This window comes from Agelaius phoeniceus, chromosome 6 (assembly GCF_051311805.1).
Source record: "Agelaius phoeniceus isolate bAgePho1 chromosome 6, bAgePho1.hap1, whole genome shotgun sequence".
NCBI lineage: Eukaryota > Metazoa > Chordata > Aves > Passeriformes > Icteridae > Agelaius > Agelaius phoeniceus.
In genome coordinates this window covers 46,592,501-46,609,089 of record NC_135270.1, presented here as the reverse complement: position 1 = coordinate 46,609,089, position 16,589 = coordinate 46,592,501, and the positions used below count along the sequence as shown (strand labels likewise).

The following is a 16,589-nucleotide window of genomic DNA, read 5'->3' as shown; positions in this document are numbered from 1 at the left end:
GGCCTGAGGAATTTCTCATTAGGAATATCTGTTTCCTTTTCTGGACGAGCAGCAGTATCTTGTTCATCAGCTTAGTCATCCTTCAAGGACAAGGAAAGAAATCAAGCTCCAGTTTACAGTCTAGCAGTGTGGGCTAGAGGCAAGCACAGTTCCAGCAGTCTAACCTGGAGAGGTCATACCAGCTCTCATCACCAGGATAGTAAAGGGAATTCTCTCCTTCTGACTGCTGTAAAGGGAATGTGTGAGCTTTTCTTCTGAGTGCAGACTTTCTTATGCCACTAAGCAATCTCTTCCTTCTCCCTAAGAAAGAAAATGCAAGAGAATATTTGTGGGGGAGGGTACCTAAGCCCACAAGTCCCACACTAAGAGATTTGAAAGCTGCCTTTAGAGCTGAACCACACCCATGCTTTTCTGCCTCATCTCAGGAACTGAATGGATGAATGGCAAGCAGCTATTGCAGATACCATCCCAACAGTTGTATGATTTTGACACCTCAGTAGAGGTGTGCTGAAGGTCATACCCAGAGTACCCAGAGAGAGCTCAAACTCATTGTTTGATCCTGTTAACTGCATCACACCACAAGTTCCTCTGGTCTGTGTATGGAAAGTATTTATTGTGATTTGTTTCTGGGCATCCATTCCAGTTAAGCTCTTTCTGTCTGCACTAGGAAGCCATTTAAAGTGTTTGGCTCAGGGCAGTTCTAGCAGTGAATGTTCTCAAGTATGTGACTGGTATTGATGCTTCTCCTCTAGAGGTTAGAACAAGATACTGTATTTTTGTATTGTTTACTATGCTTATAGGGATTGCTTGATCACTCACAGTCCAATGAAAGAACTGAAAAGAGTCACCATATTGTGTAAAATTGGAGTCTAATCCTTGACTTTTCATAAGGACCCAAAATTTTCAAATTCATAATTCTGCATGGTTCCCCATGGGATTAATAATAGCCAAGACTTGATTATTAAGGAAAAACATTGTCTTATCATTCATGTCTCATATCAAAATGTAAATATATGTTTAGTGTTCATAACAGAAATAGTCCCTTGACTTTTTCCATGCTTCTCTATTTGATCTGCTCTGACAGCCTGAGCTAGAATACCTACAGGTAATACTTTAAGTTTTCCTTCACTCCTTGGTCTCTAAGAAAAGACATGGAAAGGTATTTTTAAATAGGTGTTTCTTCAGCCACTTCTAACAGCTTTCCTAAATAGTTTCTCTGAAACCATATTTGCATTTTATTAAGAGCTTGCTGTCTCAAAATATTTATTGTACATTTATTTTCCTCTTCTTTCAATAAATGTCTAGAAAAGTTATTAGCAGTTTACTATATCCCATATCAAGGCAGAATTTGAGCTCAGTTGTTTAAGCCAGTATTTTGTATTGTGATGTAGAAAGAACAAATACTGTGATACTGCTATTAGTTGTTATTTGCCATTTGTTAATTAGAAATAGAAGAAACCTTCTCTGTATTCACCTAATATTCTTTGAATTAAATTAGTTGGAATGCTTGGGCTGAGGACAATGTTCTCCTTTCCCTTGGTAGTGCCTTTAGTGTTGTCCCTTCCATCTCTGATGCATTATGTTTCTCTAAAGACTCTGAGTTTCAGTTAAAAACATACAGAGCTGATTTTTGGTTCCTGTAAATTGTTTTGCAAGGTGTGATGTGGGGGTGCTTTTGCATGTATGTGTGTCCATACACATACAGTGAGTGTTTTGTTGTATTGTGGTGTGGTTTTTGCTTGTCTGAAAATGCACTATGCACTTGTAGCACAGATCAGCACGGGATTGAAGAGGTGGGGAATCAGACATGAGACTCCGGGGTTTTTCCTATTTTCCTCTTAGTTTCTGCCTCTTTTTTTCTTGCTTATTCTTTTCACTTCCTTTTCCAAATTTCTTTATTGTCCATTTGGTCTAATTGCCCCCTTTCTGTGGTGCCATTCTAAAAAAATAGATATTTTGGATGCAGCATTTTTTTCTCCTTCCAGATGTTTTTCCTTTGTCCTGTGAGTTCACCATCTGCCTTTGTGTGCTCTGGGAGATGTGCAGGTGTTAGTCAGGATTAGGTGGCAGAACTGAATTGAAATGTGATTAAGTTTTGCTGCCAGCTCCTTTCTGCAACGTTTTTAATTGTGAAGTTGCTCTGTCAAATAAACAACTCTGGAAGTGTTGTAAAGCAAAGTGGGGAAATATTGGTTACTTTATCCTGGTGCTGAGGGTAATGGAGTAGCCAAGAGTAGAAATTCCCGTAGCAAAATGGAAAGGTTCAGGGATTTTTACCTTTTCACCTTTGAAGTTAGGCATTCTGCTCAGTTTTGCACGTGGAATTTATCAAGCAATATCAACAAACTGAACTGCTATTTTAAAACAGAAAAATATGGAAGTGTATTGTGTACTGTAGTTTAACTTCATTAAATATTAAGCGTCTTCTAACGTGGTTTCCTCTTGCTCTTTCTGTATATAGAAAATGTGTACATCTTTTGAATCAGAAGATTTTTCTGGTAATTGCCTGGTTAGCTTTAACCTTGCTGGTTTTGTTAATAACTTCCTTTGTCTCCACCCTTTGAACTTTATTTATCAAAACGTGTGTTCAAGTTAAAGATCATCTTACATTTGCAAAGTGCTCAACCTTTCTCCTTCCCAAATAATTTTGAGAAGATAAATATACTTACTGTGTGTTGTTAGTGATTCTGTCCACCAGTCTCTCAAGATCATTCATTACCCTGGCATTCATCAGGCTAGGAAATTTTTTAGCCAAATTAAACAGCTAGCTTTGGAAATTATGTCTTCCTGACTTCTGTGTGGTGTTTCTACATCATTCTGGACTGCTGTACCTAGTATATTTGGAGTGTGGTCAAGTAGTTTGTTTGGGTTTCTGTTAGAATATATTCTTACTTTTCTGTATTATGAAATCTGAGTCCTCAGACCTCGTGTTCTCCCATACAGCTTGCTGGCATAAACAAAACAAAGAAATATCTTGCTGACTAGAATGTTTTCTAGCTTGGTCCCAGATTTAGCAAAACAGTTCTGATGAACCTCAAGTGCACTCTGAAAGACTGAAATACAAACTATAATAAAATTCTCTACAATATTAGAAATGTGGAGCATTAATAGTTATTCAAACCCAGCTATTTCCAATTGTTCTATACTAAATTTCAGACATTTAAGATAATCTCTATTGCTCTTAAGTTCATTCATCTGAAGTGTAGTCATTGCCTCTAGTCCAAGCTAGTCCAAACCCTAGTGCTTTGGGTTGCTGTACAATCAGCAGAGACACAGCTTCAGGAAGCTGTCCTCTCATAAAAAGGACATCAAAAACTGTGTGGAATAAAGAACTTCTGGAGATGTGCATCTCTCTCCATTGATGATTGATGTGTAGATAGTTAAACACCAACTTCTGTTTTCCATTGTTTGTGTTTTTGAATTTTAAGAAATATAAAGAAAGGAAAAGAGGTATTTCTCTCAGTGCATGAAAATCTGACCAAACTTAGGAAACCCTTTTGGAACAGAGGATTATTGACTATTTTGCAACTAATTTAAATGTAGAAGGCTTTTGAAGGCTAAATTCAAGAAAGATGTTGGTATGTACTAAGAATTTCACAGCTAGTGTGGAATCTGTGATACAAAATGACTTTTTATTATCTAGTATCCATAGGAAAATATTGTAAAAGAACTTTTAAGGAAAAAAAAAATAATGCAACTAACTAGGCAAATACCAAAGTTTCATGCAGAAATATTTTTGTCTCTTTTTTTTTGGCAGCCTTGCTTTGCACCCCGAACGTGTGTTGGTGGCAACAGGTCAAGTTGGGAAGGAACCATACATCTGTGTGTGGGATTCATACACTGTGCAAACTGTATCTGTCCTGAAAGACGTTCACACACATGGCATAGCTTGCTTGGCCTTTGATTTAGATGGTCAGGTATGTCATTAACGTTCTTTTTTCAACACTTGAATAAATTGTTTATCTATTAGAAATCTTGTTGCATAGTTTTTCTTTAAAAAAGACAGTGTATTGTCTCAGGTTCTATCTGCTTATTCTCAAGTTGAGGAAGATCAATTTGTATTACTAATGAATGCCAAATATTTATATTTGGCAAGAAAATTATAACTTCAAAAGCTTTTTGAATGGAGATGAGGTGGTAGGGAGGTTCTTGTGGTCTGTGGGCCACAGTTCAGAGTTAGACCAAATACCTGGAGACAGTGGCTCTCCCCTGTGCAGGGATATTCTTGTGCCCAGGGCAATGGTAGCCCTGTTGTGTGTCTCACCTTGGACTCCTCCAGGCAATGTCCCCTTCTCTTTCATGCATTTTGCATTCACTGGTGGCTCTCCATGTTTTGATTGTTTGTTCAGACTCATGTATCCTGTATCTGAGAGTCAAGAAAAAGGTTTCATTGGATTAGAATTTTTTTGCTTTTAAACATTTTCTGAGTAGTAAATTGGTTCTCAGAGCTGATACCTATAATGGAGATTGTTTCTACCAGACACTAGCTCCTCTGAGTAAAGAGGCTTTCTTGACTGATGTATTGGAAATGGAAAATTTAATGGTTATATTTACATGCTAGGTAGCAGATGAAAAGGTATTAGCTGAGAAAATCCTTTCTGGAGGTGTGCTTTCCTGGTCTATGAAACACTTCTTCCTTCCCACTCAGCCTTGCAATGTGATACTCAGATTTAGCTGTATCCTCAGCTCCTTTTGCTTGCTAAAAAGGTCAGTGTCTGTTAGTTACTGCTGTTCCCTCAAGTAGGATGTACTGTAGAGACAGACCAGTTGCTGTCCTGAAGAGAAGATCAAATGCAGTTGCGTTGAACACAAGAGGAAAGCCTACCTGTGACTTGTTTCTGTTACAACATGTTGTAATTATTGTAGAAAAGTTCTGAATCTGTTGAAATGACCTCTCACTGTTTAGGCAGTTTAGCTTTTTTCTAGAACATCATTTCTACTTCAAAGCAATATATTTTCTCTACATTGTTCTTGTTGTGTAAACTTGTGTTACTCCCTCACTTGAATGGCCTTCTCAATTTAAGGTCAAGATACATCAAATTAGGATTGAAATACACTGATTTTTCAAAGATGGAATAGAAAGGTTAGATTTTGTTACTCATGCTACAGGAAGCATGAGTAGAAATTGTATTTAACTTGTTAATTTTTTCTTCTCATAATCTTGGAGTTTTTCAGACAGTAAAGGAATTATGTTATTTAGAATAGGTTTCTGTCTTTGGGAACAAAGATTACAATTCAAGGTTGGAGTTTGGTTTTGCTTTTATAAACTCACTTAGATAATCTATGTAGAAATTGAAGCTAAATTTGTCTTTAATGAATGTAAGTATTAACTGCTGAACAGTGAAAAAAGCTTTGCCCAAAAGATTTGAAAAAAATTCATTTATCAACATCAAGATGGCACAATTCATGCAAAAATGGTACAAAAATATGCATTTTCTTTAAAAATTGAGCCAAATCACTCAGCGCTTTTTTTTTTTTTAATAATTCAATCCTGTTAGTGTTTCTGTTGAGAATTTCTGTATGATAAATAGCATTTTGACTGGTTAACAGATACCATAAAAGTGGCTAATTTAGTCAATCATTTGTGTCAAGAAATCTGTACAAGGTGTCTTCACAGTCAGGACAAGCCAGGCTGCAAAGCACAGGAAGATCTCAAAATTTTATTTTTATTTATTTTTTTGGAATAATCTTTTTGTTCATCCCAGTTTTACAGTGTAAATGGCTTCAAGCTCTTTCTGAATAATAAAGACTTCATGAAATTATATTTGGGGCCTTTTTAATTCTGATTTGAGAAAGGATTTGGAAAGAAATATTTATCATATGTGTGTTGAAGAATCAAGCAAAAGAAAGTGTTTAATTGTTTTTGATCTTTTGTTTGTTTTCAAGAAGATTGAAGAAAATATTATTTCTTTGTATCTCTTGACTTATAAAATAAATCCTAAATTCTGCAAGTTACATGTAATTTAAGGTAAACACATACAGTTTCATTAAGGTCGGTGATTATTTCTTTTTTGCAAATGTCTCCTGACCACAGCTTGCCCTGTGTGCTATATATAATTATATAGATATGTATTAAACTTTATAGATCAGAAATATGTTGTTATCTAAGAAGATCTTTATGGTCATGATCTTGTACCTGAAAAGATGTATCTGTGTAAGTTTTGGTGTAAGATACAGCTTATATTTTCTTCTATATCAAAATGGAGCTATTGCTTCTACCTCAAATATGTTACACATTTTGTGCAACTCATTCAAAAGAATGACTTTAGATTTCATTAATATATTGAGTTATTTTTATTTGTTTGATTTGGACACTTCTAGCGTTTGGTCTCAGTTGGTTTGGATTCGAAAAACACAGTTTGTGTATGGGACTGGAGAAAAGGAAAATTGTTATCAATGGCTCCTGGTCATACAGACAGAGTAAGTACAACTAAATAGTCTGGGCATCAGTGTCATTTCAGCTTGTTAAACCATGTCTGTATGTAGGTACTAGACCTATGTCTGAGCAAAACCCATTTTGTTTTAGAAACTGGATTTGCCTAAAAGGTTGATATGCATAAAGATGTGAAGATATTTAAGATGTGTGCATTTATTTCTGGAATAACTCAATATTTATTTGTATATGGTTTGTTGAGACTGAAAACATGTAGGAGAAGTGCATAATTAATGCACTTCTTAGACCCTAATCCCCATATGGGAAATCAAAATGCAAATAATTGCTTAATTTTTTCTAGTCTATAAATGAACCTTAATGTTGTTTTATGATGTGTTTTAATTACTCTAGGGGAAAAAAAGCCAGAACTATATTTGGTATATATTGAAATTTCAGTATGGAATGAGAGGATAAAAAAGTCTTTCCAATAGATCCATTTAAAGCATTTCAGATTCCTTGTTAATTTGCTAGAAGTTTTACTGTTTTAACTGTCCTGTGCTAGAAAGACCATCTCTGCTGACATCCTTTGGTTTTTTTGTGCAGATATTTGATATTTCTTGGGATTTATACCAGCCAAACAAGCTCGTCAGCTGTGGTGTAAAACACATCAAGGTAATTGAAATAACTCTTCATTTATAAAATATTTAAGCTGCAGTAATATATGCTCTATAAAATGCATAAAAATAGAATCTAAAAGGGATATAGAATGATAATATGGAAGGTGTTGTGTAAGAACAATATTAGTTCTTAGAACTGCAATCATGAATCACACCTGACTGTACTAGATATGTTAAAAGATCTGTCTAGTGTAAAACAGACCCTCCCTGCTCAAAGACTTCATGCCCTGGCAGAAGCAGTGTAGTAGGAATGAAACAGTTGTCAGTAGCATTGCATGTAATGCCTGAAATAGAATTTAAAATTTAGGTTCTCTAAAACATGCTGTTTGAAATCCAGAGTAGTGTAAGACAGGATGCACACGTTTAAGGTGACTCCAGGTACTCAAGCTTCTGGATTATGGAAAATGAATGAATTGCTGCACTACAGAGGTGAAATGAATTGAAAAACCATTCAGGGGAAACAGTGAAAGAGAAAGGAAGAGAAGCAGCATTTTCCTTTCTTTTAATTCTTTTCTCTGCTTGTATTCATACCTTTGTCACTTGGAGCATTCTTTACCTGTTACAGAATTCATAATTTGGACAATTCATGTATTTTTCAAGCATGCTCTGTTTGATCCTGTAGCAAATTTTGTGCAGAAAGAGCTTTTTTTTTCAGCAGGGTTATCAATGATTAGGAACTGTGTTTCACTTTGGTCAAAAGTCATTCTGTCTTCTCCCATGCACGGTTTTCTGTGTTACCACATCGCAGCAGTAGATGGCAGCTTGAAAGTTCTGTATTGCTGCTGTGTGGAGGTTCCCATGGTGGGGAAAATGTGTTGCTTTTTATACAATGAACATGTAGAGTAATATGGATGAGTGGCCTACTGGAAAAAGTCTTAAATCTGTTGGCTGGATTGCATAAGTCTGATTTGGCATGCAGGTGTTTAGCATGTCAGTTAGAGAATTCCATTACCTTGTTTAAAAATTATCTTTTTTTTCTACTTCTCTTAAAGGACCTTTCTGCCAATAGTATGCTAATATTTGCCAGCAGTGATTTAGTATATTTAAGATGGCTTTATGATGTCAAAACATATCTATTTAGATAAGCAAAAGTTTGAGCAAATTTTAAAGCTCTACAAAGCCTTTCTAAATAGAAACATTATTTTAAAAATAACTACTGTTTCCTCTGGGAAACCAGTATGGAAAATCAGAATTCTAGAGGTATTTAGGCATTTGGATCAGGCAAGAGATTGTTGTTGATGTGTGTTTTTTTTAAACCACACCTTCTTGCTCTTTCAGATATCAAGAATTACTTTCAAGTTTTTAATACAATTGTATTTGTTCTCAGATGATATTTTATGCAACTTGTAATAGTACTTGATCAAATTATGTAGATAATTCCATGTGAGCTGATGTTGAGGAATTACTTTTGTTAGATCCATCATCCACTTTCACATTGGAGCTAGGTGTTTGATTTATGCAGTGACTATGTAGTTGCAGCCTTCTCAAGCAACAGCATGGTCTATGCCTTGAAATCTGTACTTAAGTTAAAAAAATATACTGTCATGGTTTCACCCCAGCCAGCAGCTAAGCCCCAACCAGCTGCTCACTTACTCCACCACTAGCAGGACTAGGGAGAGAATTGAAGAGTAAAAGCTGGAAAACTCATGGGTTGAGGTAAAGACAGTTTAATAGAGAGAGCAAAACCTGCACATGCAAGCAAAACTCACCAAGGACTTAATTCACTGCTTCCCAGGGACAGGCAGGTGTTCAGCCATCTCCACAAGAGCACACATAAGTGACTTGGGAAGATAAACTCCATCCCCTCAAATACTCCCCCCACTTCTTCCTCTCACTTTGTTCTAAGCATGATGCCATTTGATCTGGAATATCCCTTTGGTCAGTTTGGGTCACCTCTCCCAGCTGTGTCTCTTCCCAACCTCCCATGCATCCCCAGCTTCCTTACCAGTGTTGCAGTAGGTGAGCAAAAGACCCCTGGCTGTGCAAGCCCTGCTGAGCAATAACAAAACCATCTCTGTCTTATCAACACTGTGTTCAGCCAAATCCAAGAGACAGCTCCATACCAGCCATTGTGAAGAAAATTAACTATCCCAGCCCAAACCAGCACAACTAGTTAAGATACTGGGATTTCAGTACTGGTAATTTCTGCTGATTTCTGAATTACAGTATTGCAGATACAAAAATCTATTCATGGTAACTTCTTACATTATCCTATAATTATTGAAATCTGCTTAGATTTTTGAATTGATTATTGGTAACAGAGTGTCTTGCTGTGTAATACAGTTCCCTAAACACATATGCAAGAAACTCTATACGCTGAGACAATGGAAGAATAACCTGCCAGCAGTGATGCTTTCATGTTTTACATTGGATTACTTCAGCAGCTTCACTTTCCAGTGCTCATTTACATGTTTGGACAGGAGGCTTTGAAAGCAAGTGCTTCTTGTTTGCAGAGATCTCAGAAACTACAGTGTTTAGCTGGAGACTTAGTTGGCAAGTATTGTGCTCTCACAAGAGACTTTGCATGTCTTTAGTTCAGGATCCATTGGTACATGTTGGGTGACCTAGGAGGGAATTCACCCTTGTGTGATTGCTGCAATTAAACACAAATGATTTATTAGAAAGTTCTTAAAAATCTCTGCCTCAGATGGCTACTCTGTGTGATCCATGGTTCTTATGAGAAATACATCTGCAGAAAAACCAACTGCCTTCAAACAGAGCAAATAGAGTTTCATCAGCATTCTGCATGCTTAGATGGTATCTTTAAATGTATAAAGTAATATAAACTACAAATACACCATTTTCAGTGTAAAAGTCTTACATCAAAGAAAGATAATTCTATTATGAAATACTTCTCAAAAATAACTGAAAATACAACTGACTCACAAATTATTATTTGAAAGAATTTTAGTTTAATAACATACTGATATCCCAAAATTCCTTCCCAACTACTCTGTTATGATGATTTATGTTATGGAAAGATAAAGTTGGTTAATAACATAAACCACTGTTAAACTGGAGAACTAAGGCATGGAAAATGGTGATGTCTTTTGCAGGCAAGGTGCTTCTCTTTCAGATCTGCATATGAAATTATAAGGTGTTAGCAAAATAGCCATTTCTAAATCACTTCATGTTGCAGTTCTGGAGCTTGTGTGGCAATTCCTTGACACCAAAACGTGGTGTCTTTGGCAAGACTGGTGATCTCCAGACTATCCTGTGCCTGGCCTGTGCAAGGGACGAGGTGACGTATTCGGGGGCCCTGAATGGAGACATTTATGTGTGGAAGGGAATCAACCTCGTCAGGACAATACAGGGAGCCCATGCTGTAAGTGTCCCTTTCTAAATTAATGCTGAATGTTAAATAGATTTCTGGAAAGCCAGAAAGAGCAATGTGAAGTCACCTTGTCTGTGTTCCTAAATGGTTTCAGTGATACTCAGGATGTCATACTGGAATATTTTTTTAGAACAGTATACAGATTTGGAAAGTGAAGACATGTCAGTGAAAGTTTAACAAAAAATTTTCCAAAGTACTTGGTAATATCTTCTTTTAATTGAAATGTTTAATATGAATATAAAGTGATTATAATTTTGCTATGTAGGTTTTAATTACATTTTCCATGTTATTTTAAAGCATATGGGTTTGTGATTAAAATAGGCAGCAAAAAAAACACTTTTTGGTTTGCTGTCTGATTTGTACATACTAAACTGTGAAAATCCTCATTACCTCTCATTTGGTAATAGGCAGTATTTGAATTCTAATTGTGCAAGTATCACTTAAAAACAAAGCCAACCAGGTTCTGTTTGGTTTAACCTATGAAGCATGGAACTGCTAAGGTCACTTTATGAAGCTATGTGATTTGCTGGTTGAATGTTAATTTTTGTTTTGAAAAGCATTGTACCTTCTTGATAATATTTGAAGTTCCAATCTTAGCAATTTAACATGGTGTGAAAAAACAAGCATATGAGTTCTGATATTGCAGCTTCAAAATTCTAGATAAAGATTATTAACAGTCAATGATTCTTGCTTGTAAGAATGTGTTTGTTTTAACTGGCCTGTTGGGCTGGGTGGCCTGATGTTTGTAACTGAAGTAGAAGAGTCACTTTGATTTAATCAGGTGGGGTGGAGGGGATGAAGGGATGAATGTTATGTGTGTGGGAGGGGTTGCAGAAGTTGTGGTAAGCAGACTCTTGGTTTACCAAAGATTTTAAAATACACATTGAGGATGACTTCAGCTTGTTGAATGAACTAATAATTCAAAAGTGATTGGAATGCTTATTCTGTCAGTTGTATAATGACACTGTCTCTGGTTATGAACAAAGATAAATTATGAAGAACATCTGTGTGTGAAACATATCCCAGACTATATTTTGCATTTGAGATTTCTTTGTATACATAGAAGTGTATGTATATATAAATATAAAAAAAAAATACAGATCAACATACACAAGCATACTGTCCTGTATGCATCTGTAGAAATATAAAATGTATTCAAGGGGGACCAAATTATGAATCAGGAAGTATGATGGAGTATTTACAGTGTGGACTTATTCTTGCTCTATAACTTCAGATCTGGTTTCAGTCTTCATAGTAAGTGTTCAATAGTGTTCTGTTCTTTTCTGTGTTTTCCTGAGATGATTGGCCATTGCATATGCAGATCTCAATTCCCAGAGGAAAAAGTGTACTTAGTCTCCTGTTGAAAACTGATGCCAAAATATTCTCCCATCCTGTTGGTGCTGTAGGAGACAGCTGTCCTGCATATTAACATACTTGTTACTTGGACTATTTAGACTTGCAACAGTTTATTTCTCAGAATAATGCATTGCTTTTCAGTTGTTTAAGTATGAAATGACAACTGATAAACATAAGATGATGATAGCTTGTTGCTCCATTCCATTATGTGCTGTGTCAATTCTGACTTGACCATAAGATCAAATTTGAAGTGCAGTGACATCCTTATCTTCAGTAACATCAATGGGCAGAGCTCAGGTGACCTTGGAGTAGGTCTCATCTAGCCTTCTATTTTTGGCTCTGTCATCTAGGCTCAATGGAATTGTACTTTGCAGTACTGAAAATTAAATAGGAATACTAGTTCATGTCTTTGAAATTAATTTTTACAAGAGATTAGAATCACTACAAATTTCACCGATTTCAGGGGAAAAAAACCCAATAAAATATGGAAACTTCTTTCCAACAAAATGAAGCCTTGTTTTTCAATTAAAAATTACCTTAAAGGATAATATTGACAGACTACTCTAAGCCCAACATATGGAAACTTGGAATGACAATATCTCTTCAACCATACTAAAATATTATAATGATATTTTGTGGCTACTTAATTTAATAAATTAATATACTTAATTTTATAAATTATAAATTATGTCCTTCTTGCCCAAAGGAAATGCTAGTGCAAACTACAAGGTTTATGGTGTATGTCTATGTTGAAGGGACAGTGTGCACTGTGGTAGGGAATTGATACAAATTTCTCTTCAGTGTGCTAGTGTTGGAATTGTTATCCCTGCATACCTGTTCATCATCCTGCATCATGACTCCTCAACAGATGTGACATAAACTGTAATCTTATTGAAGAAGGCGTCTCATTATTTCCATAAATACCATTCTTTTCTTGCAGCGTCACCAGCAGATACCTGAGAAACTGGAAAAGAGTTTCTAAAGCATGTTAGTGATGTGGAGAAATAGTCCAGCCCCAGATTTATTATTTATTATTAAGACATTGTCTGCATTAATACAGAAAACCTATTCTTTTCAAAGGTTGGTTCTCTTTGTTGTGGTTGCCTTAGCTGAAAGAACATTTTTCACTTAAAGAATAATTCAATGTGAGGCATGGTCTCCCAGTATGAGCAACCAAGGAATTGGCAACTTTTAACACTAACAAGCAAAATAAGAATTCTTAATTCAGACAGATTATCTGTTTTCTGTCATAGCAATACTAACAGAGAGGAAAGTAGAGTTTCCTGAAGATTTCCATCTGAATTTGAGTAGAAACAAAATGTTGAAAGCACATAAGTTAAGAGTTGAAAGGGGATTAGGGAGTTCACTTAAAATAGAAATAGGAATACAAAGTTGGAAAAGATGTAAATGAGCAGGATTTAGGAGTAAAGGCACAGAGTCCATGTGCAGGGAACAATGGCTAACAATGGGAAACTTCAATTCTAGATTTGCCTCCTAAATAATGATCTTATTAATGAAAATTTTAAAGGAGAGAAAGGAAACAATAACATGAAAGCATGTGTAAATTCACTGGCAATGGTAATACTCCATGAGGTTATTTGTAGGTGATGGATCTGGCTCTGGAAAGTTAATAAATACCTTGACTACTAAAAAAAAAATAAATTAATAGTTGTCTCATTTGTGTATCAGTGTAAAAACAAATTATAGAATCTTCCATTTACCACCTTATATGTTCTAAATTCAAGGTAGTCCATGGCTATTAAGATATATACAAGATGTTACTTGGATATTAAAATTGTATGCTTAGTTAAAACGCTCTATGTTTTAAAGATTCTTGTGTGCTATGCTTTTGCCTTGCATAGTAAATGTACATAAGATGCTTTCTCAGGAGATGAATAATTAATTTTGAGATAGTCTTTCAGAGGTACACATTAAAGTTGTGCGGATTGATGTCAGAAACTGAGGTTAAATAACAAGCTTGAGGTTAAATAACAGGCACTCTGTTAAAACCATTGCACGCCTATGTCAGTGTGCTGGATACTAATTAAATATAAATGGAAACAATATAATGAACTTAAATGAATGGTTTTAAACTGGTATCATGTACCAACACCATGACCAGAAAGTCATGCAGTATTTTCTTCTGCTGCTTAGACTAGTCATTGGTTTCAAAGGAAACTGTCCACTTCTTTTAGCCAATGGGATATATATCTTATATATATCTTAATGGGAGGTATATGGACCACTATTTTATTTTTTTATAGTAATATGCACATTTTTGAGCTCTTTTCTGGATGATTTATTAGACAGGAAGATCACATTTCACAGCAGTGTCTCTCCTCTGTAAATTCACTGACACCTATCTTAAATGTTTGCAATCTGTTTCCTTACTGGGAGAGACTCAGGGTGAGTGCCCAACATGGGTGTTGCTTTACATTTCTGTGTCCTGTAGTGTACCTGGGAGTAAAAAGGAGGCACTGGAGTTGTTTCTGTGTTGGTGTAGTGTCTCTGTTCTCCATGTTGCTCAATTGAAGTCAGTTGCTCCTAAGTTTCCGTATGATCTTCCAAGCTTGGTCCTAATTATAGCTAGCTGCAGTCATCATGTGTTTTAGGAATTGCATAGTCAGAATGGTGGATTTTATACAAACAATTGCCTTTAGATAAACTGACACTTGATTTTTGCAAGATAGGTCCAGCAGCAGTAAAAAACCATAAACTGCTTCAGTATTGGAAACTTCTTGGATTCAAGTAGTGGCTAAGTATTCTTGCAGGAGGAATCATCTTTGTCGAATTCTTCTTGTACTTCTCCAGCTTTCAACTATAATTTCTGGTAGATCTGGGCATTTATTTTTTTATTTGCTCTCATTCAACTAATTTTTTTTCTTAAATTTGAGGGAACACAGATGTGATACCAGCTGGTTATGTTGGAAAAACAGTAAATAGCATTCTGAGAAAATGTTGCTGGATTTGAGATATTATTTCCAGAATTTTCACATTCATTAGGAAGTGTAATGAAGAATTTGTAAAAGTAGAATGCAGTCTGTATGCCAAGCTTCATAAGTTTCAAGATGGAAGTCTTTGATTTACACCTTTTATTTTCATTCAGAAGCACAGTCTTTGTAGCTCACATTCAATTGGATCTAACAAAGTCAGTGCAATTGTTTGCCTTTCATTACTGCTAGAGGGTTTTTAAACATCAAGAATCAAATTATGTTGATTACAATTTCAGGCTGAAGGATTAAAGGAGCACGCAGACTCCAAAGTTGATTTGCATTAACAATCTTGTCAGTTTTTAAAAGGAAGGATTTAGTGGAGGGTTTACTGGCCAGCTACTCCAGTAAAGAATCTGTCTTTTCCCCTTTAAGTGTGAGCCTAACAATTATATGAAATGTAGCAAAGCTCAGCTTTTTCCATTAGATGCTTACAGTCCCCATTAATGAGGGGCATTTTTATAGTTTTCATCTAGTTCTCTTATTCCAGTGGCACAAAGACTGCAATGACAGTGTCCTATTGCATTTCAAGAGATTGAGCAAGCACATCTGCCAAATCTCCTTGACAACCACTATGTCCTTTTCAAGATAAGGATATTCTGTGGAATGGAAAACAGATTAATGCCGGATCCACTTGATCTTATCTTCAGAGCATTCCGCCAGCTCCCACATTGCCAGATGTCTGATTGTTTTTTTAATACTGACTAATTAAATAATGGATTTTGGAAAGAGTTAATTAGAGAAAAGAAAATAATTCTATTATCAAGATTGCATTCCAAAAAGAGCTTTAAAAGACTTGGACAGAATTCAGCATAAGGTACAAAATGAGCTGAAATTCCTCTAGACTTATATTTATTCCATGGCACCTAGAATCATAGAATCACTAAGGCTGGAAAAGGCCTCCAAGATTAGAGTCCAATTGTTAACCTGGCACTGCTATGTTCACCCCTAAACCCTACCCACAAGTGCCACATTCCACCTGTTTTTGAACACTTCTAGGGATTATCCCTCTAGGACTTCCCTGGGCAGCCTTTTCCAATACCTGGCAACCTTTTTAGTGACAAAATGTTTACTAGTATCTGATCTAAGCCTTCTCTGGTGCAACTTGAGGCCATTTCACTCATCCTGTCACTTGTTACCTGGAGGAAGAGACCAAACCACACCTGGCTACAGCCTCCTATCAGGCAGTTGTAGGGAGTGAAAAGGTCTCCCCTGAGCCTCCTTTTCTCCAGGCTAAACACCCCCAGCTCCCTCAGCTGCTCCTCATAACACTTCTGCTCACAATAGTAAAGGTTAATGCAGTAAAACAGATAGGCACACATGGAGAAATACACTTTGTGCTGTATTTTCAAAAATCTCTAGGCTCCTAAAGAAACAGATGACTTTCAAGATGTTAGAGATAATGAGAGTTAGACTTCTAATCTGCTTATGACTTAAAAATTCCACTACATTTCTGTTTATACACGTACTGCTCCTGAACTTGTGGTTTGTCATAAAAGTCTCTTTCTTGAGAATGGACATGACATGCCAAAAAATTTGAAGTTCTGTCACCCAAGTCTTTCAGATTTCATTGTCATTTGATATTCGAGTAGGCTTCTTTTTTTGGTGAAAGCTGAAAGATTTCTTTTTTTGTAACATGAAAAATTTTATCCTTGTTACCTGATGCTAGAGAAGCAAACACAATCCATATTTCATTATGACCAGTCCATGATGATATTTTTATTAGTTGTAATTTAAGAAGAAAAAGCATGTTTGTAGGAGATAATAGTCATGAATACCCCAGAATTCTTACAAGTCACATTGTATCCAATTTGTTCTGTGAGTGTACAGCTCTTTTTCCCCCAAAAGTCAATCCCTCC

General features: G+C 35.9%; 1 protein-coding gene across 6 annotated transcripts in view; it reads left to right on the top strand.

Annotated features, from left to right (window-relative positions):
- EML5 (EMAP like 5) overlaps positions 1-16,589 on the top strand; it is a 98,765-nt gene that overhangs the window by 16,487 nt on the left and 65,689 nt on the right. For all 6 annotated transcript variants that reach the window (XR_013182868.1, XM_077180597.1, XM_054634768.2 and 3 more), the window contains exons 2-5: positions 3,758-3,917; positions 6,322-6,420; positions 6,977-7,045; positions 10,190-10,375. Coding sequence is in view for 5 of the 6 variants with exons in the window: in XM_077180597.1 (XP_077036712.1) it covers positions 3,758-3,917; positions 6,322-6,420; positions 6,977-7,045; positions 10,190-10,375 (514 nt within the window). In the remaining variant the exon portion in view is untranslated. The remainder of the gene's footprint in view (positions 1-3,757; positions 3,918-6,321; positions 6,421-6,976; positions 7,046-10,189; positions 10,376-16,589) is intronic.